We start from the raw sequence: 27,120 nt of genomic DNA, 5'->3' as shown, positions 1-27,120 counted from the left end.
ACAGCTGGTGGAGACATGAAGAAGGCTATCTGCATACTGAAGTGGGGACGGGGAGACCACAGGCGTGGTGCGGTTCGAGCAGGTGAGTGTGGTTGGAAGGCAGACAGTCACCCACGTCATGTGTCCCAGTGTTTCTGTCTGTCCACAGCCGCCCGCATTGCCTGCACGATGTGTGTACATTGCACAAACCGAGAGAGGTGCGGCAGCTCCAAACCAGGTAGCTGCTGTAGGTAGTCTCTCACTACAGTTCCCAGCATGTCACTACCGCTTCATAGAGGGACCACTGTGCCCAGCTTGTCCCTCCTCATAGTATTGGGTTGACCCTCAGGGCCCCAGAGCTGATGGTGGACCCCACTGATCTTCTCCAACGTTCAGTGTTCCCTGGGGGCCCTGCAGAGTGTTTGCTCTGGATTGCACTGGCTGGCTTGCTCCTGTGTGCTTCCATCTTTATCTTCTCAGGCATGTTATCTCAGAGGTGAAGCACACCTACTGAAGGAGTAGTATGCTCTGCTGAGAATACTCTGCAGGAACCCAATGAATCACTAGGCACATTGCATGGGCCTGGTGGCCCTGAGGACACCCTAATACTATATGGAGTTGCAGGGGAATGTTGGGACGCTGTGGTGCTTCTATGGAAGGGGAGGAGCATACTGGAAATTAGAAAGTTATTCTGTGGCTTACTAGTTGTATATCAGCTCAGAGTGGATGAGTTAGCAGTATCATGTTGGCATGCAGTGTGCAATTTTATTTTTGATTTGTTTCATTTGCTCAAACTCATTGATTTTCTCAGGTTTGAGTTAACCAAGATTATACAGTACTACTATAGTAGAAGTGTACATTCCCTGCAGATCGGTTGTGAATTCACTGAGATTGGTGTGCACCTAGAGGTGTGGACTAATGTGTGCAGTCCCAGTACACTGTGTTAGTCTTGGATAACCAGTGTGGAGACTGGCAGTGATGGAATGTCTTTGTATGTTTATCAGCGAGGTGCACTGAACTATTTGGCTTTAGAAACCTGGTACTGTGATTGGCCTGAGGAAGTGGGCTTGTACCCATGAAACGAGTGCCCTGTGAAAATAAATACTATTAGTCAAACTTCACTTACGTCATTGGAGAGGTAAGCCACTTTTTTGTGCTTTCCTGTCCTGGAGAGGGCTTTTATCTGACTTTTATTATCTCAACTGTTCCTGGACTTTTTACTTTTCCTCTGCTAGAGGAGAGGTCATTACTTCACAGACTGCTCTGAAAGACTCATTTTGAATGCTGAGTGTTGTGTAATCTGCACGTATTATAGAATGATGCAATGTTAGAAAAAACACTATATACCTGAAAATAAAAGTATGAGAATATTTTCTTTGCTGCTAATCTTCTAGTAATTATTCATAGTACACAACCAATTCAATATATATGTATATATGTGTTATTGTTATTGTTATTGTTATATTTTATTTTTATTTTTTTTGTTTCCGCTTCAGTGTCTCTTTAAGCTACAGTGAACGCCTCCTGGACTTCCTAAATTGCACAACCTGCGGACTGCTGTCTTTGTTACTCCATTGGCAAGGTGCAGACTAGCATTGCTCAGTGTGTACTGGTTTGAATTTGAAAATAAATCCTGTTGTCTGTCTGCAATAAAGCTGTAATCCAGGGTCTAGTTTAGCCTGTGGCATTAGACCTTGGGCTAGCCTTTTTGCAGTGTATTGACTATTGTTGCTGGAGCCCCTCACTGCTGCAGAAGCAGACATATTCCATATGATTACAGTGAAAGGATTACAGCCCCTTCTAGCTAGGCCTTTAACCCCTTTAGACAGCGACCTGTCACACACTGTCCTCTGGACTGCCAGCCTAATGCAACTGGGTCAAAGGGACAGAAGATGAACAGCAAAGATACACAGGAAGAATCAGATTCGTTTGCTAATCTACAGTACAGTAGGCTATAGACTAGGCACTAAATGAAGTATTCATTGAAGTGTTGATCACATGCTCATCAGGCATCTGAAGCAAGGAGTTGTATAGTAAACTGGCACTACATGTTGTGTCATCCTGCACTGCATAAAGGACTGCTAGATCTGCCACCTAATAGTGACTCAGCTTTTTTCTTTTGGACATAGAATATCCGACCAACATACTTTAGATCTTTTGTTTTGTGTTTTCTCAGTTTATTCTAAGGCGTGGTCGGATTTGTTGGAAAATCTGTAAGCTGGCAGAGAAGGGGCTGCAGGGGATCGATTAACTGAGGCATTCTACCACTCAGCAAATCTGTTTTATAGGTTTCTGCTTAAAACCAGTCTAGTCATGGGATGCTGTATCTTGTAGTTTGTGTTTTTTGTTTGGTTGTGTTTTTTTTTTTTTTTTTATTTCAAGGGATTGATCAGTCTTGTGTAAACTTGAGATAAAAAAAAATACCTGAGGCTTCCCCCAGCACCCACGAGCTGCTAGGCCCCTTTCCACCCTTCTTCTCCGCCTGGATCCTCCACAATTTGGCCAGGTATTTCCGTCGGCATGTACTGTGCATGGCTGATCGCACGCTCCCCCGCTGGGAGTGTTCTGCGTGCGGCCAGAATGCCAGAACTTGGGTCAACTGATGGGATTACTGGGCCACCTAGCGGAGGATCCAGGTGGCCTGGGAAAATGGTGAGGAATCAGTCAGTCTGAAGGGGGCTGGAGCCACCTGCATGCTCTAGGGCAGTGGCTTGGGGATCATCATTGTGGCATATATTTTGTAGCATGCATATGATACAACTCGTTATCCAGAAATGCACCCAAGAACGTTTCGATAATGCGATCAGTTAAAACACAGGTATGAGCATGCCCATACAAAATGCAGCATGTTTGCACTTTAAAGGGAACCCAAGGTGTGAGACCTATGGAAGCTGCCATATTTATTTCCTTTCAACCAATACCAGTTGCCTGACGGTCCTGCTGATCTGTCTGGTCAGTAGTATCTAAATCGCACACGTCAGTAGTCTAAATCGCACACGTGAAACAAGCATGCAGCTAATCTTGTCAGATTATGTTAAGGCTGCTTACACACAGGGACGCCTGTAACGCTCCCCCAACACACAGCAATGTAACACAAGTGGGCTGTTCACACAGCCCACGTTGCGTTACATGTAACGCTGCACGTTCTCTGCAAAGTGCAGCATGCTACGGCGTTGGAGCGGCTATAGCCGCGTTAGACTGTTTGCACATGCGCAGTGGGGGGCGGAGAGGAGGCGGGGAGAGCCAGCTACAGTAGCCGCGCACATGGCTACTTAATATTCACTGCACTGGCGGGCGCTGATTGGCCGGCGGGACCACGTGATGCGGAGTGTCTCGCTCCGCATCACGTGGTCCCGCTGGCCAATCAGCGCCACTCTGGGAGACATTATAGGACTCGAGCCGCCTAACGCGGCTCACTCTACCGTCGGCTCTTGCAGCACCATACGTTGTGTTAGGTGCACGTTATGCGACCTTAACGTGCCACCTAATGCAACGTCTTGGTGTGCAAGAAGCCTAAACATCTGATCTGCATATGCTTGTTCAGGGTTTATGGCTAAAAGTATTACAGGCAGCGGATCAGCATGACTGCCAGGCAATGGTGCATTGTTAGAGGGGAAGGGGTCAGCCTCCATATTACACTCACTCCAGGAGTGCTTTAGTCTTTGCGATAAGCAAAATACGTGCTTTCTAAAATTTGGACTGAAGCTCCATGTAGTGGAAATGGGCCCTCAAGTATTGCAGACAGGATCAGCAGCAGTGTTGCCAACTCATCCCTTTAATTACTGACACATATGCATTATACAGGTTTCGTGGCTAGGTAGATGCAGTTAAGGCACTGATTATGTGTAAAAAAAAAAAAAAAAGCCCCAGAACCTGTATAACTTAGATGTGTCAGTAATTAAAGGGATGAGTTGGCAACACTGATCAGCAGTAAGGAAATATCAGGCAAATGCAGCGTAATCAAGCTCTACTTGCCCATGTCCCACACTACAGTTCCATTCTCAGCCGCCGGCACGGGTTCCCCGCCAGTGCAGAGGCCCACCTTGTGAGGTCATCTTCTGCTATGCCTGTGCAAGTGCCGCTGTTAATAAAGTCCACGTTGTCCAGTGTACTGCGCAATAGAGGACGACCTCCGAGCTGCGACGTGAGATGTCGCCTGCAAGGGGCTGGAAGAAGCCCCAGGTAAGTAGAGTTTGATTACCCTTCATTTACCTGACCTTTCATTTAAAGAGAACTAGAGAGGAATAGTTGTTGTTTATACATACCTGTGGCTACAGAAACCCTAATCGCTCCCACGCTGCGGTCCTCAGCTTCCTCTGTTTGCCGGTGTGGGTCCCGTCACTTCAGCCCGACTGGCCAGTCGATCGTAGCTGAAGTGCACTCCTTGCGTACCTCTCCAGCAGCTGCTGGAGAGATATGCAAACAGCGCACTTCACTGGCCACGCCCCCTGGAAGGACGGGACCCGCACCGGCGAACGGAGGAAGCTGAGGACCTCGGCGTGGGAGCGATTAGGGTTTCTGCAGCTGCGAGAAGCCCCAGGTATGAATAAATAACTTAATTATTCCTCTCTGGTTTCCTTTAAAGTACACCTGAACTGAGGTCTATGGAGGCTGCTATATTTTTCTTTTAAGCAATGCCAGTTGCCTGCAGATCCTCTACCACAAATACTTTTAGTCATAGACCCTGAACAAGTATGCAGATCAGGTGGTTCTGACTGGATTTGCCACATGCTTGTTACAGGTAATTCTGACACTACTGCTGCAAAAAGCACCAGCAGAACTGCCGGGCAATTTGCACTGTTTAAAAGGAAATGCATATGGCAGCCTTCATATCCCTCAGTTCAAGTATGCTTCAAACAGTAGAGCGCCCTCTGTTTGAACTTCCTCTGACAGGAAGTGCAGAGAAGATGAAGCAGGCCAGCCAGCGAAGTCAGCGGGGATTTGCGCCGGCGGAACAAGTAATGTATTGCTGCGTCGCTCGTTGCTGACTCAAACGCCGCTAATGATGTGCTGCCGGCAATCGAGCAAAATTTTTCCACCTAGACAGATCCGACGATTGGTCCACATTTGTGTAATCTATTTCACAGCAGATTCGATCAGTGATCGAATCTGCTGTCTATCGGTAGGAAATCGATTAAATGTATGGGCACCTTTAGTGTGGTTTGCCATCTAAAAAAAAGTCTTGGGTACCATACTTGGGTCTTCCTTAACGTGCCCATACATTAGAACAAGTGTGGGCAGATTCGACTGAGAGAAAAATGTATCTCTAATCGAATCTGCCAATTCCCGTCCGATTTCAGCATGAAATCAGGGAATCAACTGAGCCGCCGTCCGCCCCACCGCTGCCCCCAAAATGTATAAATGTATGTAATGTAGTGCATTTATAAATTACCTGTCCTATAGCAGCTCGCCGGGTCCATCTGTCCATCTCGCTGGGCAAGCCGCATACACGCTAGCGGCGCATAGTCTGATGTCACACGCTATGTGCCGACAGCGTGTATGCGAAACCCGTTGAGATGGACGGAAAGCATGTGGAGGCTGACACCGGACAGGTAATGTATAAATGCACAAACTGCATACATTTATACATTGCTGCGGCAGGTGTTTCATCGCTCGTTTGCAATATCGGCTGCCGTACCGCTGCGCACCCGACCAAACCCCCTCGGCCAGAAATTTTCCAGTATGCGCGATCGACTGTGCGGCCAAGTTCTGCCCCAATTGCTTATTTTTAGTACATTAATAAGTATAAACTACAGGCGCTGCACCCCCAACTCCTCCAACGCCTCAGTGTTCAGTCCCATGCTGCAATTAATCATGGGAGCTGAGACTAGCGAGTAGGAACGTCTCATTTACATTTGCCTGCCCCACTGTGCTGATTGGTAGAGACACACAGTGAGGCTAGAGTGGAGGCATGAAGCCACTGTGTGAGGAGGGGGCCATGGGCAGCGTGCACTGGCATCTAGGCGGGCGGCTGATTCCCCTGTAACTGTCTCCCTCTGCTAATCAGACTGCATGTCAGTCAGAGCGACCCGCTGCGCTGCTATGACAGGACAGCAAGTCGCCTATCAGCGTGTATACAGGAAGACTGCCTGTATGCACGCTGATGGGTGACCTGTCTGCATGTCAGAGCAACCTACTGCGCCGCTATGACAAGAGGTCTGTGTAGCAGTGGGAGACAGTTACAGGGGAAGCGGCCACTAGAGGTAAGACAATCTGGGGGGGCAACTATACTAGCTATGCTGGAGAAACTACAGTATACTAGCTATACTGACTTGGGCAACTATACTATATACTCTGCTGTACAGTATACACTGTTTTCAGATGGAGGGGGGTGGAGTTCACAGGCTGAGGGGTGGATGCAGAGCAGCTTTGCCTGTGTGATGAGCAAAACATGGCTGCACTCATTGTATCGCAAGAAGAAATGATCATATACTGTTGAAGCTGTTTGCAGCTAGATTTACTGTGTAAACCATCTAAACTTTAGGTAAGATGCGTTTATTTATGTTTCTTGCTATAGATAGTTTTTCGTCTCTGATCCGCTTTTATTTTTTTGTCTCCCCTGCCGCACTCTTGCAGCTGGGAGCATTCTGCGTTTGCGCAGTACTACTGTGCAGAGACTGGAGCATGTCGTGGGAGCGCGCTAGGCCACACATGCTTGACTAAATGCGATTCGACCAGGCTTTCGTGCTGAATTGTGGGGGATCGGAGCCACTCAGGACAGGGAGGGATGAGTGTCTTTAAGGGGGCTTAAAGAAGCCCCAGTAGTATGGAACCTGAGACCAGGGCTGTGGAGTCGAAGCAATTTGGGATACTTGGGGTTGGTGGTTTCATAAACTGAGTCGTCTGAGTTGGAAGTCTCATGATTTTTGTACCGAGTCCACAGCCTTGCCTGAGGCGTTGCTTGTCTCAGGTTCCATGGAGTTCATTTTGAAATTCAAATTGAGTATGAACTCTAATAGCCACTTCTGCTGATGTTTGGTTTTAGCTGCAGCTATTTACATTAATTTAGGTTACAGACAATATTTAGGGGTGACAAACAGGAATACAAGAAAATCGGATCACACAGCACAGTATGAGTACAAGGTAATGCTTAGTCACTGGAGGGGAGCATGAAGATTAGGCAAGTTAGGTTCACTCAAATGCATAGCATGGGTGCACAGTAATGGAGGTGAATGATCAGGTAGGACACAAAAGGAGGACCCTGCCCGAAGGCTTACAATCTAGAGGGAGAGGTAGGGGACCAGAGTGAAAAGGTGCGTTTTGAGGCCTTCTTGAAGGTGTTGAAGGAGGGGGCTGCCCTAATGGGTGGAGGTAGTAAGATGTATCTTGTGCTTGTCTTCACCAGTTTTTAGTGACCATGATCTTTATGGTAGTGTAAAATTGATTAAGACATGCTGGTACTGCGACCAATGCATACATGATCTTCAGAAATGGGTATATTGACCCTTCTACAGCAATACTTTGTGCGATCTTGGAATGTTGAGCTCTGGGCTAGGTGAAGTCCTTCCTTATCAATGATAATCTGATGAATGCTATCTGTAAGCGATTTCTGCATTTGAAGTTGCTGGGTGACATAGGGTCTTCCCTCTGAACCAAGATCACCAGAGTCATTGCAACTGGACGTGGGGAAAACAAGGGAAAATGAAGAGATCCTCAATTGATAGAAAATGAAAAAAACAGGAGTGCTAATAGTGTTGTATTTCAGGCCAAAGGGAGTATAATGCTACTTACAAAGGTGTTTTTGCTAGATAGGTCTTGTGGAGAACTCTCACCATGCAGATGGGTCTAAGGCCTCTTTGGGTGTGGTCATTGCACAAAAAAAAGCTAAAATAAGACTTCAGTGAAACAACCCCTAGTTGGGGGGGGTGGGGGGTGATTGTGGGAAGAGGTGCCCAAGAGGTGTATACAGCTCTTCTCAACTAGAGTAAACATTCGGATGAGTGGCTGGGGCAGCCCTGTGGTATAGTGGTTAGCGCTCTCACCTTACAGTGCTGGGTCCCGGGTCAAATCCCAGGGCACTATCTGCAAGGAGTTTATATGTTCTCCCCGTTTCTGTGTGGGTTTCCTTCTGGCACTCTGGTTTCCTCCCACACCAAAACATACCAATAACTTAATTGGCTTCCCCTAAAATTGGCCCTAGATTACGATGGACGTAATCCTATAGTAGGATTAAATTGTGAGCTCCACTGAGGGACAGTTAGTGACAACTATATATAATCTGTAAAGCGATGCGGAAAACATCAGCGCTTTATAAATAAGGAAGATAAAATTTACAGATCTTAACCACTTCTTTGGGTCAATATATATTAGTGTCTAGTGTTTGCTGCAACAGACGCTGAGATATTGCCCTGAAGAAGTTGGTAAGTCCCATGAAACGAGTAATTTACTGGTAAGTCATTCCTTATCTGAAGTAAGTCGGAATAGTTGACGAGCTATACGTACCTTGGGGTACCTTCTCCCACACATCGTGCATTGGGTTCCAGTTGGGGTTTTTCCCAGCAGTAGGCCAGTCAGCAGACATGCGAACTTGACATCATAAGACAGTGTAGATACACCTTAAGGACAAAATAGTGGCAATCAGGATGAGAAGCATTCATTTTCCTGTTCTGTGCTGTAATGCTTAAAATCCTGGCAACCTGTAATTTCACAAGGGTGTGGTTTTTTTTTTTTGTTTTTGTTTTTGTTTTTTTTTACAGGGTTTAGATACAGGTTCATATTAACCACTTTATCCACAAGTCACTAGATATACGTCCTCTGACTTCATCTAAGCCACAAGTAAGTAGATCTACTGACTTGTACAGAAGCAGTGCTGTGCAGGATTGGGCTTGCTCCTGTGCACATTTCTGGTACTATCTGATGCAGCACTAATTGGTGAATGGGAATAGGTTTCCTGAGCTAATGAGATTTTTTTTTATATTTTTTTTTTTTTTTATTTTTACTACCGTGTATATACTCGCAAGCATACCCGACCCCCCCCCCCCCCCCCCCACTTCTACCCGAAAAACCAGGAAAAAAATGATTGACCCCCATATAAGCGCCCCCCCCCCCCCCCAGTGTGTCCCAGTATAGCTAGTATAGTGCCCTGTATGGGTAGGTAGTTGCTCAGTATAGCTAGTATAGTGCCCAGTGCGGCTAGTATAGTGCCCAGTATAGGTAGATAGTGCCGAGTATAGTGCTGTGTAGGTAGGTTGCCTCAAGTAGGGATAGTTAGTTCTGATTAAATAAGGGCATAACTAATAACTGTCAAAACTACTTTGGTCAAGTGGGGAAAAAAGGTCTGGATGCGAAGTGGTTAAATGTAATCTGCATGTTTACAAGAAGCTGTATTTCAGTCATATATGCAGTGCTATATAAACATTGTTTTTCATGCAGGAGATAGATGATGGACCAGTAAAAATCTTTGGCACCATTACTGGACTGGCTGCTGGGAATCATGGCTTTCATATCCACCAGTATGGAGATGGTACTAATGGTAGGTACTACTATGGCTGAGTACCCTTTCACTGTCTGCAAGTGGGGAATCATGTCATGTGATGTTCTCCTTGTCACAAAACTGGATTTCTCATGCTTTCCTAGCATAAGAACTCAATGGCTGGAAGAGTGGCTTCCACTTCAAAGCAAAACTAGAAAGTGTATAAGGCAAAACCTAAAAGCTCTCATATTGATTTGGGTAAAATAAGTGTTACCTTTTTTGAAAAGGTAATTCACTTTTTAAGCTCTGCTTGTTGCAGCTGTGAATCCTATTCATACAGACTTCAGACCTCTAGAGCTGAAGTGGTTTCCTGAGTTCTGGTTTCATTCTTGTTCCAGGTATACAAGAAACTGTCACAAAGCTCAGTGCGGGAGTTGGCAATTTCGGAAAATTGACCACTGAGGGATTTTTACCTCTTTAGGACCAGAGTAATTTTCACCTGTCGGTGCTCCTACCATTCTTTCGCCAATAACTTAATCCCTACTTATGAAATTATCTTGTTTTGGGTTTTTTCGCCACCAATTAGGCTTTCTTTGGGAGGTACATTCTGCTAAGAATTTTTATTCTAAATGCATTTTGATTGGAATAAGACTTAACTATTTCTCATTTTTTGGTTTAGTGTTAAAATAAACATTCTACACATTTCATTTGTCCCAGTTATTTCAACGTTTAAAATATTTCCCTAGTACAATGTATGGCGCCAATATTTTTTATTTGGAAATTTGCGTTTTCAGTTTTGTGCCCATCACTACTTACAAGCTCGTAAATTAAAGAGTAACTGTCAGGCTGCAGAAGCTAATTTAAACCTCTAGTCTCCTGTGTTAAACAGTTTAGAAGGAAGCCAAAAAGACATTACTGAAGATAAAGATCTCTCTTACCTTTGATGTATGCTTATCAGAAAAGCTTAGAGCTAAGCAGGACGCAAGCCGCATAACATACTGCAAAGCATTCTGGGGCCCTCCCCTCGGCTGCTAAGGAGAAGACGGGATCAAGTTTCAGCAGCTTCTAAAACTCAGTCCAGCCACAGCACAGATAAATCTCGGGGCAGCGTACACTGCAGGAGTCCGCTATTGTTCCTAGCCACATGGCTCATTAATATTCACTGCAAACTAGTGTTATTCAGTATGAGCTGTTCTGTGATCAGAAGCAGGCAGGACATGACGACACATTTGGCTTCACAAACGGGACCTGCCATGAGCTGTCAGGAGCATCATTCTCTGCATATACTATATACAAATTCTGTGAAATCCAAACGTGGACAGTGAAATGCATATGTAATGTAAGTACAGCCAATCTTTAGCTACTGATATGTGTTTATTTTCTCTGAGACCCTATACCTAACAGCTCCTCTTTAAGAAATAACAATATACCATCTTGACTGAACCTATTTAAAAAGTTCAGTCCTTAAGGTAACTAAAAAAATGTTTAGGTACTATAGGAGAGTGGGAGGGAAATGGTTCATTTTAGATGCGTGGAATTAAAATGTATTTAAATATAGTTTTACTATTTGGCCACAAGATGTTGTCATATATGATTTCCGATTCAGGAATGTGAATCAGAAGTAATGCATGGCAGTGTAACTCCAGGAAGATGCAATGAAGCAGGCATCTAATAGATGCTGGCGTTCATTGCCACGGAGACTTAGATTAATGGATGGGAACTGCGTTCCCATTCATTAATCTCCCCACTAACGGGCGGCAACGGAAGCGCGCAGCGGCCTGCCATCGCTGAGGGTGTGTATTCACGGCCCTGGGGCTTCAAGTGAAGTTTTCCCAGGAAGTGGTTATACTGCACCTGGTGCAGTAAGTAAAGACGAGCCGTAATTACTGTAGTTCCTCAAACGGCTTGTAACACAGTATTTAGTTTAGCAGTCATGACGGCATGTCTGTTTTTCTTTTCAGGCTGTATAAGTGCCGGCCCACATTTCAACCCACATGGCAAGAAACATGGTGCACCACAAGATTCAGAGAGGTAAGCGGCATGATTCAACATCAGGCAATTCTAATGAAAAGTGCTACTTACATGGGGCTTTGTCCAGCCCCAAGCTCCCAGCATGTCCCTCGCTGCAGGTCTGCTGTCAGCCGTTCACCACTGCTGCCTCATGGTCCCCGGCGATGATGTCGGGCTGACCCAGAGGTCTGCCTGTACTGCAGCACAGTCAATCACCGCCACGTGGTTCAGAGCAAACTGCGCAGCGGCTGTGGACGGCAGACCTGCAGCGAGGGACATGCTGGGAGCTTGGGGCTGGACAAAGCCCCGGGTAAGTAGCACTTTTCATTAGAATTGCCTGAACTTTTAAAGCCATAATCCAGAAAAGTAAGTCTTTAACTTATTGCAGTACAGTTCCTATTGCTCTAAAGCAGGGGTGTCAAGCTCAAATACAAAGTGGGCCGAAATTGTACACTGGGACCTAATCATGGGGCAACCTCAATGTCTACTAGCCACCTTCCTCCCTTATAAAGTTCTCAGGTGGCCCCCAATCCCTTCCATATACAGTTCCCTGGTGTTTAATGCTTTCCCCCACCCCCATATGGCTTTTCTGGTGATCTAGGGCTTCACCTCCAATGTAGCTTTCCTGGTGGTCTAGCGTAATCCAAACATAATGCAAAGTGGGGAAACCACTTGAGGGCCAAATTTAATGGCCCCGAGGGCTGGATTTGGCCCGCAGGCCAGAGTTTGACATGTATGCTCTAAAGCAACCACAAATTGATTTGGTCACATGTCTATTTCCCATGCTCTCAAGTGCAACTGCCATCTAGGAGGGAGGAACTGTGACAGTCTACAGGTCTGAGTGCGTCACTGAGCTTTTACAGGGAACTACCCACTGCTCTTTCTAGATAATCTGCTTCCATCATGCCTTGCAGTGATTCAGCAAATCTGACACCACTGTATTAAATTAAGCAGCCGTTAATAATTTCTGGTGCCAGAAGCTTGGAGGTGGAAACCAGGTGTGTTAACCGGGAAACCTGACACTTAATAGTTCTGCTTTAAAGAGAACCCGAGGTGTGTTTAAAGAATGTTATCTGCATACAGAGGCTGGATCTGCCTATACAGCCCAGCCTCTGTTGCTATCCCAAACCCCACTAAGGTCCCCCTGCACTCTGCAATCCCTCAAATCACAGCCATGCTGTGAGGTTGTGTTTACATCTGTAGTGTCAGTCTCAGCTGCTCCTCCGCCTCCTGCATAGCTCAGGTCCCTGCCCCTGTCCCTTCCCTCCAATCAGCAGGGAGGGAAGGGATGCAGGCGGGGACCGGAGTTCTGCAGGAGGCGGGGAGAGCAGCAGACTGACACTATAGAGATAAACACAGCCAGCTCTGACAAGCTGTTTGTCAGCAGCGTGGCTGTGATTTATGTGGGATTGCAGAGTGCAGGGGGACCTTAGGGGGGTTTGGGATAGCAACAGAGGCTAGGCTGTATAGGCAGAGACAGCCTCTGTATGCAGATACAATTCTTCAAACCCACCTCGGGTTCTCTTTAAAGTTTCATGGTGGTTCTAGTCCTGGCATAAGCACACAGCAAAAACAAACCTGTCTTTCAACTACTCATTGGCTATATAGTGATCTTGGCTGCCTGTGTACAAAAAGCATTTCTTAATTCTATTATACAGTACTTGTGAACCCAGTAGTTGGCACTGTATACTTGCCTGGTTGGGCTGCACACTGTGCATTCTTACTACTTCAGTGCTGGCTGCTGTTGTAAATGGAGCTAAGGCAAGGTCTCCATAGTGGGACAATAATTTTTACCTCCCTGGTGGTAACCCCTGAGTCAGGCTAGGGCTGGGGAAAAGCCAGAAGCGATAATCCGGAGCCTGACTCCGGATAGCTGCTGGGGGGGGGGGGGGTAAATGGAAAGCATTGCACGCAGTAGGCATTTCAGCTCTCCTTCCCAGGAATCCAGATGCTAGCAGCCATTCTCCTTCCAGTCCTCTGAGGCTCTAGATGCCTCTGAAATTGCAGTTTGTCATCATGATGACAGATCTCGCTATAGGGTTACAGTGCAACCTGGAGGAAGGAGGGAACATTGCAGTGCTGGATTCCAGGGAGGTGAGTAAAGACAGGCTGCAGGAGATCTCTCAATTGTGCAAAAAATTGAACTGCTATAAGACTCTCTGTAATCCAGAAATGATTATGCTGCCATGGAGGTTAATTTGGCTGTACTTTCAACAGCCCCTGATACTTGCCTGTGGAGGCTGGGTAATGAACCCTCAAGGGGGGGCATGTTAAACCTCAAACCAGGAAGTCCAGCAAAACACCAGGACTCAATGAGGCTCTGAGCATAGTAATGGTAAGCCATACATGTAACTGCTTCCAGTACATGTGACCCAAGGCAAAGCTACCCAAGGTAAGAAAACAAGTATGCAGAGACAAAAGGGAAGATTCGGGAGCCCCATAGTGTAATATCGATGGTATACGGGTTATTAATTGATAGAATGGTATACTCACAAACACAGGTTGCTGAGCTAGGCAACCACTGAATGCACCACTGGGGGATCTTTCCCATCCCTACTCGGGCTAAGATGTTGCTCTTTGTAGATAGAAAAGGGGTAGTAACACCCATCCACCTTGTGGATAAAAGATCACTTTGAGGAACAGAGGTGCCAATGAAGTATAAAATTAAAAATTGTTTAAAATTGGGGGGGGGGGGGTTAATGGTGGACATGCCTCCCCACAAAAGACACAATTATGATTTAGTATTTGTATAGCGCCGACATATTCCGCAGCGCTGTACAGAGTATATAATGTCTTGTCACTTAACTGTTCCTCTGAGGGGGCTCACAATCTAATTCCTACCATAGTACTATGTCTAGGTATATATTGTGTAGAGCCTGTATCGTACATTATTCTTCAAAGGATCTGCAACGCCTAGGCACTATACCATGTAAGGACACTCTTAGAGTTGCTCCTTGTATTTTTGCCTGAGGAAGTGGGCATGAGACCTGCAAAACACATTGCAGGTCTTTTGTAGTAAGAAATGAATGTAATTTGTATTAGTGTCTTCTTTTGTGGGGAGAGAAGTCCACCATTAAAGGCCCTTAAACTGAGGAGACTGAGTTGTATGATTTTTTTTACAGACTCCACAACCCTGCTCCTATCACCCTCCTATTCACTCTACCCCAATAAATAGATCGACTGAGGATGCCATCTGTGTAGCGCTCCATGCTGCCCTCTCACACCTGGAAAAGCCCAACTCCTATGTTAGGATGCTCTTTGTTGACTACAGCTCAGCATTTAACACCATTGTACCTAGCCAGCTGACCAACAAACTCCATGCACTAGGTCTTGCTCCCTCCATATGTACTTGGTTATTGGACTTCCTTACTAATCGCCCTCAAACTGTCAGACTAGGAAACAGACATCCTCCACCCTTACACTGAGCACTGGCGTGCCACAGGGCTGTGTATTAAGCCCTCTCCTCTATGCACTTTTCACCCATGACTGCCAGCCTATCCATACCTCAAACATAATAATTAAGTTTGCAGATGATACGACTGTCATTGGGCTTATATCAGACAATGAGGAAGCTGCATACTGAGAAGAAGTTAGGAACCTGACTGCATGGTGCGACATTAACAACCTGTTATTAAATACAAAGAAGACCAAAGAAATTATTCTAGACTTTACGACCACCAAAAAGACTACTCACCTACTGCTAATGATCAATGCAGAGGCTGTGGAGAGAGTTTCCAGCTTCAAATTTTTGGGAGTCACCATCGCAGAGAACCTGTCCTGGGCTGACAATGCTTTAGCTCTAACTGGCAAAGCACAACAACGCCTCTACTTTCTGAGAAAACTAAGGAGCGCTAACCTCCCACAGAAGCTGCTGGTTAATTTCTACAGATGCACTATAGAAAGCGTTCTGACCAATTGCATGACGGCCTGGTACAACAGCTGCACGAAGGCTACTAGAGAAGCCCTGCAGCGAGTTGTTAAAACAGCAGAAGCCATTATTGGCACTGAACTACCATCACTGGAACTTTTGTATAATACTCGCAGCTTGAGAGGCCAAAAACATTATCAAAGACAACACTCACCCTGGAAATGCCTTGTTTGAGCTCCTTACATCAGGTAAACGTTTTAGATCAATCCGCACACACACACACAAACAGACTGAAAGACAGCTTTTTCCCATCCGCCATAAACTTGATAAACTGAATCCTCTCTGAGATAATTAACACTGTACAAATTGTTTAAATATCTGTAATACCTGGCATACTTGTATCATTTCTTCTCTTCCTTGTTACTATCACTATGTTCCCTATATGCACCGTGGGGTTGTCATGAAAAGTAATTTCGTTGTTACACAATGACAATAAAGTGAATTGAATCACTCAGTTTTAATGGGGCAGGAGAGAGGTGGGAATGGGAGGAAACCTGATGCAACAACCCTGCTTCTTCCTTTCTGGAAATCTGTCTTTAGCTGAAAGGTGTGTGGGGGTTTTTTTTTTTTTTTTTTTTTTTTGTTTTGTTTTTTTTTGTTTTTTAGTGATGACTTGGAATAAACCTTCAATGGTTAGTGGCTGCAGCATGAACAAACCTCTGTGCTTACCACAAGTAGCTTTGTCTCAAGTCTGGTATCCTTTAAAGCTAGTCTGCAAGCAATGACTTGAGGTGCCCACCCATTATTTGATTTTTTTATTTTATTTTTATTAATTTTTTTGGCATTGATGTGTGGCTATTTGACTAGGATTGAATGACAGATTTGTATGAGATCCAGCATGCTGGAGAGATCTCAATCGAAAGGGCTCCTTCAGGTGTGTGGTGGTAGTAGCAGTGTTACATATTTCGAAAGGCACCTGTACAGGCTTCTGCATTCTGGAGAGAACACTAGAGGAGGCATGTGGCGGATGTAAGAATCTATACGTTGGTTGCTATGGGCAACACTACACCTTCGTTCGGCACCATATCACTAAGTGTGATAACTCGACTCTCATCACAGCGACAGCATAGGAGATAGAACTTCTTTAGACGTTGTCAAAGTTTCAGGAGTTTATTCAGTAAACAGATATACAGATGCTTATCTCTACATGTTCGTTACACCTCTGCGAAGCAATTGGTCTGTAGTAAGTCCTCTTTGCATTACAGGCTCTTGGTCCATTCCTTTTTGAATGCCAACCAGGCTTTCTCTTATGTTACATCTGTACTATGTTACATTTAGGCCTATATAGTTAGATGACAAGACATTACAAAAAGAGTAGAAAGTGGAAGTCAGTCCCATCCGTATTTTCATAACAATGGCTAATGTTTGTCGCCAGCTGGTCTGGCCTCTGCACTGGATATCTCTGATACAGCCTTGGGAGTTCCAGTACAATGTTCTACTGAAAATCAGAACTGTCTTTATTTATCTCTAAGAGAAATTCTCCTTAAAGGGAGATTCTGCAAATCAAGTATTTTTAACTAAACTCAGTTAAAGTAACTGAGGCCTACGAATTCAAGCATATAATACTTAAATTCTAACAGCGGATAGTTGAGCTGCTTCCATACAATTGGCCCACGGCTTGGGGGAGTTTAAGGTGGGATTCAGCGCTTGGTAGATTTTAATGTGAAATCTATTGTGTGGGAAGGTAAAATTTCAGCGGACGGGGAGTAGAGGTGGGCGAACAGTTCGGCTGTGTTAGCCGAACTGTTCGGGCTGCCCAACCTGTCATTTATGTTTGCCTCTTACTACTTCCGGGTCGCAATGACCCGAAATAGTACGTCTGCGCTGGCCCGGCGGAGCGCGTCCTAGATCGCGCTCCCGTCGCCGGGCACTCTCTGCGCATGTGTGTGACGTCACTCATGACGTCACACACATGCGCAGAGAGTGCCCGGCAACGGTAGCGCGATCTAGGACGCGCTCCGCCGGGCCAGCGCAGACGTACTACTCCGGGTCATTGCGACCCGGAAGTAGTAAGAGGCAAACATAAATGACAGGTTGGGCAGCCCGAACAGTTCGGCTAACACAGCCGAACTGTTCGCCCACCTCTAACGGGGAGTGATCAAATGGTCGATCTGGTGGTCATAAAAGTATTGCATAATGCCGAATTGAAAGGTGGCCATACAAGTTTAGGCACGTTTCATTAACAACTTAGGTTGAACAAGACCCTGCATAAAGGTTGTATGTGCTTCAAGAAGTTTATTGGTCACCTCTCAAAATTGACCTTAGACTGTGGTAATTATATTGTGAGCGCATTTGAAGAGCAGTTAGTGACAGCATGTATTTCTATACATTGCAAAACCAATATACATTTATTCTGTCAGTTATTAACCTGAATCTGGTCCTTCCTCAGACACGTTGGAGACCTTGGAAACGTTCTTGCCAAAAATGACGTAGCAGAATTTGAGCTAACAGACAGCCTCCTATCCTTGCACGGGCCTCACTCTATCATTGGACGCACTGTGGTGGTAAGTGAGGGCCACAAACTGGCTCAGAACATTCTACCAAATGTATGCATGGTTTGCAGTACTTGTTACATAGTTATATAGTTATTTGGGTTGAAAAAAGACATGCGTCCATAGAGTTCAACCAGAGAACAAAGTACAACACCAGCCTACTCCCTCACATATCCCTGTTGATCCAGAGGAAGGCAAAAAACCCTTACAAGGCATGGTCCAATTAGCCCCAAAAGGGGAAAAAAATCCTTCCCGACTCCAGATGGCAATCAGAAAATCCCTGGATCAACATAATTAGGCATTACCTAGTAATTGCAGCCATGGATATCTTTCAACGCAAGGAAAGCATCTAAGCCCCCTTTAAATGCAGGTATAGTTTGCCATAACTACTTGTGGCAATGCATTCCACATCTTAATCCCTTACTGTAAAGAACCCTTTCCTAAATGGCTAAAACATTTTTCCTCCATTCGCGGATCATGTCCTCTAGTCCTTGAAGGCCTAGGGACTAAACTCATCCGCCAAGCTTTTATATTGCCCTCTGATCTATTTATACATGTTAATTAGATCCCCTCTAATGGCCCATACTCACGGGCTACGAAAGTGGCCTGTCGCCAGCACACGTGAGCGTGTGCGCGACAGGCCGGCGACAGCTCCTCGCCAGGTCCCTCCGCATACACACGGCGGAGGGACCTGGCAACTATGCGGCGGAAGCTGTCGCTGCTGTTCCTCCCCCGGCCGGATGTTGAAGGGATTCCATGGGTGTTGCTGTCGCTAGTCCGCATACTCACGCGGACTAGCGACTGTTGCGGCGGAGATGCGGCGGCAACTGTCGCCAGGCGATTGACAGCGCCAATCGCCTGGCGACTTCAGCGACGGGCGACAGTTCGGATTGCGCGCCCGTTGCGGGCGACAGTTCGGGGTGCGCGCGGCCCATACTCACGGGCGACCTGTCGCCGCAACACGCGCGCGCCGCGTGTTGAGGCGACAAAAGTCCCTCGTGAGTTTGGGCCATAAGGCATCTCTTTAGACTAAATCCAGTTTATCTAACCTTTCTTGGTAAGTGAGACCTTCCATCCCACATATCCATTTTGTTGCTAGTCTCTGCACCTGCTCTAAAACTGCAATCTCTTTCCTGTAATGTGCCCAGAACTGAATTCCATATTCCGTGTCCCAAAACATTTGTATAGTGCTGACCTCCTGTTAAAGTGCAAGAGGCAGCCACTTGGGGTGCACTCAGTGGGCCACCCTGCAGTTAGTACCTAGCCAGGAAGGAGATCTTGGGCAAGACTGTCTTGCTCAATGGGGAGAGCCAAGACCAATGCCCCCACAGTGTACTCTTCTCTGGATCATAAAGGGACCACCTTTCCTCAGTCTTGTTTCAGCAGTGGGACCCCCTAAAGCCTGTTCATCAGTACCTCCTGCTAGCTCCGTCCTGCTTGGCTTTCTTTAGAAATGGCTGGGTTTGGGACTGTGCAGGCTTTATCCACCAAGTTTGGATGGAGCTAGCGCACAGGGAGGCCAGTCTGGTGGTCTGTGTGCCTCGCTCTCCCCTCGTTTTGTTTGTGTGTGAATGGGCCCTTAAAGTCATTTTTAGGAGTAGGAGGATAAATATATATTTTTTATTTTTTTTTTTCTCTTCGGTTTATTTTTACCTTGGGTTCACTTTAAAAATTGTGTTTTTATACCCACCCCCACTGGTGATCTAACCCTTAGATCCAGGGGACCATATATCACAGCCACAGCAGAGCAACCAATCTTCAGGACTTTAAAGCCCCATCTACACCATACAATTTTTTTATTTTAATTTTTTGTTCGATCCATCATGTCCGATTGGGATTCGATTTGCCATTGCAAAACAATGGCAAATTGAATCTAATCCCGATCAGACATGTCTGTTTTTAATCGGACAAATTGTGTGGTGTTGATGGGCTTTAGGTAGCCATACATCTGACCATTATGGGTAGATTTGACAGGCAAATTTATCTCTAATCGAATTTGATTAGAGATAAATTGCTCCCTGTCGAAGCTGCCCATATATTGCAGGCTGATTCCCGTCCAATTTGACACTTATTTTTTTTGTTGCAGTAACACTTTACTCCTGGCATCTTTTGTTCCTGATGCTTCAAGGCACATTGAAGGCCCATCAGTGGTTGAATAGTTTTTGTACAGCTTTCCCCATACTAATCAGTTGCCATCATGTTTTGCGATTACTTGTTAGAATAGGAAGCTCTCATCATTGGCTCCCCCCCCCCCCCCATGCTCATCCCTAAGGGCTCGTTTACACTAGTGCGGAATCGCCTGCATTTCACCGCGGACAAAATCGCATGCGGGTGCTATTCCGCATGCGTTTTTGCCACGCTTTCGCATGCGATTCCGCATAGGTAAGGGTATATGCGAATTTAACCTATTTTGGTTCCTGGACGTAGTTTCTACGTCCAGGAACCATGCGCGCTACAGCGCGCTCCCACGGCCGATCGCGTGCACGCGCACTCCCGGCCGCGGATTCAGTAGCCACGGAATCAATGTATCGGGCTATGGTGCCCGATCATTGATTCCTCTCCCCCGCTGAAAAAGCGACAGCTTCTCTCAGAAGCTGTGCTTTCTCTGGCTGTTCCCTCCCCGATGCGTCACTCTAAGCGTGGGCTACGCTTAGAGTGACGTCATGTAAACAAACTCATGGCCGCCATCTTGTGGCCAAAAAGTAATGCTACACCTGTAAGAAAAAAAAATCTATTGTTTACCTCCCACCCTCCCAAAACTACCCAAATAAAATGTTTACTATAAAAAAAAAAACCATTACAATAAAAAAAAAACATGTAAATATTTACCTAAGGGTCTAAACTTTTTAAATATCAATGTAAAGGTGAAATATATCTTTTTTCCCAGAACGTCCTCCTGACAGCACCCCTCCTATGAGACTTGTCTCCCTCCTAAACTTTGGACAGGAAGCTAGAAGATACAAATTTGCATAACAGGCAGGCAGGAGTAGTATATAAAGATGTTACCCACCAAAGGTATCCAGTTGTTTTTCCTGTCCCGGACGGGACGCTTTGAGAGGTCTCCAGTGCTACTACGTCAGGCGGCGAGGGCAGCGGTGCAGCGCGGGCATACTAAGGCTGAGCAGGGGACTCGGCTGGTCCAGCGCACAGCGTGGAGGAGGCTTCTCCCAGAGATGCAGAAGCTTTATGGCGGCAGGAGCGCATACCGGAAGTTCCGGGCGGATGTGACGTCATGCGCATGCGTCCCGCATGACGTGTCAGCTGACGGCAGCGGCAGGGGCCGCGGCGGGGAAAGAAAATTGACTTCAGCTGCAGGTAATTCCGAGAGGTATATATATGTATATGTTGAGCCACGATCACCATTGCTGTCGGTGATCATGGAGGACGCTGTAGGCCCTTCTCCTCTGACTTCTGCGGAGTCTGGCGCTATCCCCTCTCTGGTGAGCTAGAGGTTATCAGGCTTTGAGAGGGCTGTTTGTAAGTGTCTGGGTCCACCTTGTAAGGCTGATAGTCTCTTTATTTCTTTTTTAGCCTAAACCCTCAAAAAGTGATAAGGAGAAATCGGTGTCTCAGCAAACTCAAGGTGGACAAGCTTCGGGCAGAACTGAGAAACGCTGTGTTATGTGTAACTCACGCTTCTATTCTTCCTCTACAAAGAAACTTTGCCAGTCATGTAGAGAGAAAGTAGTCAAAGAGGAATCCCCAGTGGTGTTTAAGGACTTGATGGGGTGGATGCGGTCTGAGATGGCCTCGGCCATTAAAGAGATAAAGGATTCTACATTGGCGGAGTCTGCAGTTCCTTCTACTTCAGCCTCTGTTACTGGTGCTATACCTGCTCCTTTAGACGGAAATCCTCCAGCCCTGGTGATTGAGGTGGGGGAAGCCTTACAGGTTCCCACTTCACCGCATAAAATTGCAGCTAAACGTAAAAGGAAGGATAATGAGTCAGGGGATTCAGAATTATCAGGAGAGGAAGGAGAAATTTCATCTTTAGAGGAAATTTCTGGAGAAGAGGAGGAGAACCCAGAGGTTCCTCAGAAGTTCGCTTTTGCACCTAACTTAATGAAGGACTTGTTGTCTGCTATGCAGAGCACTATGGGTATAACAGTGGAGCGAAAATCCTTGACCCCCTTGGATCAGATGTACGTGAGTTTGGCGGAACCCCAGAATTGCTTCATCCCAGTCCATTCCTCTCTAAAGTCAATGATTGGGAAGGAGTGGGATGACCCTGAAAGGAGGGCGTTTTGGCCCAAGTCTCTTTCTCGTCGTTATCCTTTCAGTCCTGATGATCAAAAATTCTGGGGTCCGGTTCCCAAACTGGACCCATCGTTTTCAAGGGTGTCCAGAAGATCCGATTTGCAGTTTGAGAACTTTGGCAATTTAAAAGACCCGATTGATAAGAAGATGGACAATCTGTTGCGTAGGGCATGGGAGTCAGCATCTTTAACATTTAAGCCAGCAGTGGCATCCACGGCAGTGGGACGATCCCTTAAAGCTTGGCTCACGCAGACTCAGTCTAAGATAGCTTCGGGGGTGCCCAGAGAAGAGATTTTAGAGGACTTTCCAAATTTATTTAATGCTACTAATTACTTAACAGATGCAGCGGATGATACGGTTAAATTAACAGCCAGAACAACTGCCCTTGTTAACTCGGCAAGGAGAGGCATATGGGTGAAGACTTGGCAGGGGGACAATTCGTCTCGCTCCAAGTTATGTGGTTTACCCTGTGAAGGTGAGCTGTTATTTGGTTCAAAGCTAGACCAGACGCTAGAAAGAACCTCAGACTATAAGAAAAATTTTCCGACAAAAAAGAGAGCTTTTCAGTACAAGGGCCCAGCTCGCAGTGGCAACAGGGAACCTGAGGCAAAGATCCCACCTAGGGAGGCGTTACAGGAGGAAGTGGTTTCCCTTCTGGAGAAAAGAGTGATCAGAGAAGTACCATCCTGCCAGAGAGGCCAAGGGTTCTACTCACCAGTTTTTCTGATAAAAAAGCCTCAGGGAGCCTTCAGATTTATTCTAAATTTAAAGGGGTTGAACAAGGCCGTAAAATACAGGAAGTTTCGAATGGACAATGTGAATTCTGTAATAACCCTGTTGCAAAAAGACTGTTTTCTAGCTTCTCTGGACCTCAAAGATGCCTACCTGCATGTGCCAGTCCATCTAGAGTCCCAGCAGTTCCTAAGATTTGCAATTCACCTTCAAGAAGAGGTAAGACATTTCCAATTTAATGTGTTACCTTTTGGGCTAGCTTCATCCCCTTGGCTGTTCACAAAGGTGATGGCAGAAGTATTGGCAGTCTTAAGGTGTAGATCCATTAACATCATTGCTTACCTAGATGATTTACTAATTTGGGGTAATTCTTTACAGTCTGTAAGTGATCAGGTTAAATTATGCATTGACAGTCTAGAGTCTTTAGGCTGGTTAATTAACTGGTCAAAATCTGCACTAATACCCAGCCAGTCTATGGAATATCTGGGATTTATTTTTTCCTCCCGCCAAGAAAGAGTTTTTCTCCCAGAAAGGAAAATTTCGGCAGTACTTAATTCTGTTCTTTCTTTTCAGGAATCAAGAGCCATCAGTATAAGAAAAGCCATGGCATTACTCGGTCTGTTAAGCTCAGTCTTCCCTGCAGTACAATGGGGTCAATTCCATGCCAGGACCCTGCAGTTGTGGATATTAAGGAGCTGGAACAGGACTATTTCAGCCCTAGAAAGGAAGATTCTGATCCCATACAGTGTAAAAGTGTCATTAAACTGGTGGCAGGAACTGTCTCACCTGTCAGAAGGTCGCATGTGGTTTTTTCCAGTTCAAAGAATCATAACGACGGATGCCAGTACATGGGGGTGGGGCGCTCACATGGACTCTCTTCCAGCACAGGGTCAGTGGTCCAGTACAATGGCAAGACGATCCTCCAACAGCAGAGAACTGGAAGCAGTATGGAGAGGCCTTCAATTCTTCAAGGATCAGATCAAGCACTGTCACGTCCTGATCAGGTCCGACAACAGCAGTGTAGTGGCTTACCTGAATCATCAGGGAGGGACAAGAAGTCCTCGGTTGTGGTCTCAGACAGCAAGAATTCTGCATTGGGCAGAGAACAGCTTATCTTCCATCAGGGCGATTCATCTGAAGGGGACTTGCAATGTTGTAGCAGACTATCTCAGCAGGTCAGCGATATTACAGGACGAGTGGTCTCTGAATCCAGAAGTATTTGTTCAGATCAGTCAGGCATGGGGCATTCCTGCAGTAGACTTATTCGCAAGGAGGCAAAATTCAAAGTGTCAAAACTTTTGCTCCCTGTATCCAAAGGACAATCCGTGGCAGATAGACGCCTTCTCCATAGAGTGGAGGTTGAACCTGATGTATGCATTTCCTCCAATACCTCTAATATCAAGGGTTCTGAACAAAATTATGCAGGACAGAGCACAAGTAATCCTCATAGTACCTTTCTGGCCGAAAAGACCATGGTTTGCTCTGTTACAGAAGTTAGCAATATGTCAACCAATATTGTTTCCACTCAGAACAGATCTGTTGTCGCAGGGCCCAGTTCTTCACCCGGACCTCAAGCGCCTTCACCTTTCAGCATGGAGGTTGAGTGGGGAATCCTGAAATCAAAGGGGTTTTCGGATGGACTTTCTGAGACGTTAATACAATCCCGCAAGAAGGTTACGAGGCAGATTTATCAAAAAACATGGAACATTTACTGTGAATGGTGTACTAGAAAGGATAATGATCCTACACTTTCCGCCTCAGCTCTGGAGTTTCTTCAGGATGGATTTCACATGGGATTAAGTGCCAGTACTCTTAAGGTTCAGACAGCAGCTTTAAGTGTATATTTAGAAAGAAGATTAGCTCAGGAAGAGTTTTTTCTTCGTTTTTTTCAGGGAATTAAACGTCTCAGGCCGGTGGTGATATCTAAGGTGCCTCCTTGGGACTTGAATATCGTGTTGCAGAGTCTTTGTGAACATCCCTTTGAGCCTCTGGATCAGATTCCGGATAAACTTCTGACGTTGAAAACGGCCTTTCTTCTGGCAATCACCACAGCCAGGAGAGTCAGCGAACTTCAGGCCTTATCCATTAAGCAACCTTATTGTACTATCTCAGAGGATAGGATTACTCTGCGTCCAGACTTTGCATTCCTTCCTAAAGTGTCTTCAAAATTTCATCGATCTCAGGAGATCTTTCTGCCATCATTCTGTGATAAACCAACGAATGAGAAGGAGAAGAAACTTCATTGTTTGGATGTTAGAAGGTGTATCCTTCATTATCTGGAAAGGACTGTATCTTTGAGAAAATCAGATGCCTTGTTGGTGCTGTTTGCGGGGAAATTCAAAGGAAGGCAAGCCTCTAAACCATCAATTGCAAGATGGATCAGACAAGCTATCACTGCGGCTTATCGGGCTCAAGGGAGACCTTTACCAACCTCAATTAAAGCTCACTCCACAAGAGGCGTATCAACATCTTGGGCAGAGAGGGTAGGCGCCTCGATAGAGCAGATTTGCAGAGCGGCCACCTGGTCCAGCCAAAATACGTTTGTGAAACATTATAGACTAAACTTATTAGCCAATACTGATCTGTCATTTGGAAGAAAAGTGTTGCAGGCAGTAGTCCCTCCCTAGTGTATAATGTTCTTGTTTATCGTCTCATAGGAGGGGTGCTGTCAGGAGGACGTTCTGGGAAAGCCAAGCTTACCTCGGGTAATGTCTTTTCCAGTAGTCCGAGTGACAGCACCCCTCCGGCCCACCCTATTAGAGGGGATAATTAAAGTATTGTTTCAGCAGCATATGTTGTCCGTGTCTTTTTTTTATAACTGGATACCTTTGGTGGGTAACATCTTTATATACTACTCCTGCCTGCCTGTTATGCAAATTTGTATCTTCTAGCTTCCTGTCCAAAGTTTAGGAGGGAGACAAGTCTCATAGGAGGGGTGCTGTCACTCGGACTACTGGAAAAGACATTACCCGAGGTAAGCTTGGCTTTTTTTTTTTTTTTTTTAAACTTGTAAATGGTGATAGATGCAAAATGGAAAAATGCACCTTTATTTCCAAATAAAATATTGTCGCCATACATTGTGATAGGGACATAATTATAACGGTGTAATAACCGGGACATATGGGCAAATACAATACGTGAGTTTTAATTATGGAGGCATGTATTATTTTAAAACTATAATGGCTAAAAACTGAGAAATAATGAATTTTTCCATTTTTTTTTCTTCCTGTTAAAATGCATTTACAGTAAAGTGGCTCTTAGCAAAATGTACCCCCCAAAGAAAGCCTAATTGGTGGCGGAAAAAACAAGATATAGATCAGTGCATTGTGATAAAGTTATAGGCTAATGAATGGGAGGTGAACATTTCTCACGTGAAAACGGCGGAACGTGAATGGGTTAACCATGTGACTGCCTGTGTAAATTAACATTAATACTTGTGCGAATTCGCGTCAACCGCATGCTCAACCCGCATGCAATTTCCCTAGTGAAATACATTAGCCACGATTCGCATGCATTCCTCTCGCACGCGAAATCTGACGGCTCTGCCGTGCAGATTTCAGCCGCGCACACAACGCAGACGCACAAGTGTAAACTGCCCCATTCACTTGCATTGCCTATGCGGACACCGCATGCGGATTCGATATAGCTAAATGTAACTGCTTCTATGGCAGATCACTGATCTTTGCTATATAGAATTGCCTGAAATGTAACTTAATCTCTCCTCCAGGTCCATGAGAAGCAAGACGACTTGGGAAAAGGTGGGAACAACGAGAGCCTTGTGACTGGTAACGCCGGGGGACGTCTGGCATGTGGAGTGGCTGGAATCTGTCAATAAACATGATGATCTGCCGTGGCCTTGTTCGTTCAGCTCTCCCCAGCATAATTGCCACATTCTGTTAGCTGCACTTTAGTTCTGTTACTAAGCTCAGTGGTCTCCAGCAGGGCTGTGGAGTCGGGCAATTTTGGGTGCCTGGAGTCGGGAAAAAATGCACCGACTCCTAATGAATTTGTAACTGTAATTAAAATAGAAAATATGATAAAATGTTCTATTTCTCAGATAATAGTCACTGTATAAATACTGTATATATACATTATTTTTAATAATAGCTGTGCTTAGTCCACAAAAATGAAATAAACCAATCAAAATTAGTTACTTGTGCTGCTCCAATAAAGCAGTCCCCGTATTTTTAAGGTCAGATACATATCTGATTGTGACTGTATATATGATGTGTACACAGGAATCTCTTATATATACACTAAATAACATCTATGCTGTAAGAATAAAGCCTGATGTGTAGCTGTGTCACTAA

General features: G+C 45.5%; 1 protein-coding gene across 1 annotated transcript; it reads left to right on the top strand.

Moving 5' to 3' along the window:
* LOC137543621 (superoxide dismutase [Cu-Zn]-like) lies at nt 1–27,120 on the top strand. The gene is given in 6 exon segments (XM_068264737.1): nt 1–42; nt 44–82; nt 9,352–9,451; nt 11,353–11,422; nt 17,719–17,833; nt 26,538–27,120. Coding segments are annotated over 6 exon segments (459 nt in total). The 5' UTR covers nt 1–15; the 3' UTR covers nt 26,646–27,120.

This window comes from Hyperolius riggenbachi, unplaced genomic scaffold, assembly GCF_040937935.1.
Source record: "Hyperolius riggenbachi isolate aHypRig1 unplaced genomic scaffold, aHypRig1.pri scaffold_128, whole genome shotgun sequence".
In the NCBI taxonomy this organism is placed as follows: domain Eukaryota; kingdom Metazoa; phylum Chordata; class Amphibia; order Anura; family Hyperoliidae; genus Hyperolius; species Hyperolius riggenbachi.
The sequence above is the reverse complement of the archived record's forward strand: the minus strand, read 5'-3'. Positions and strand labels throughout refer to the sequence as shown.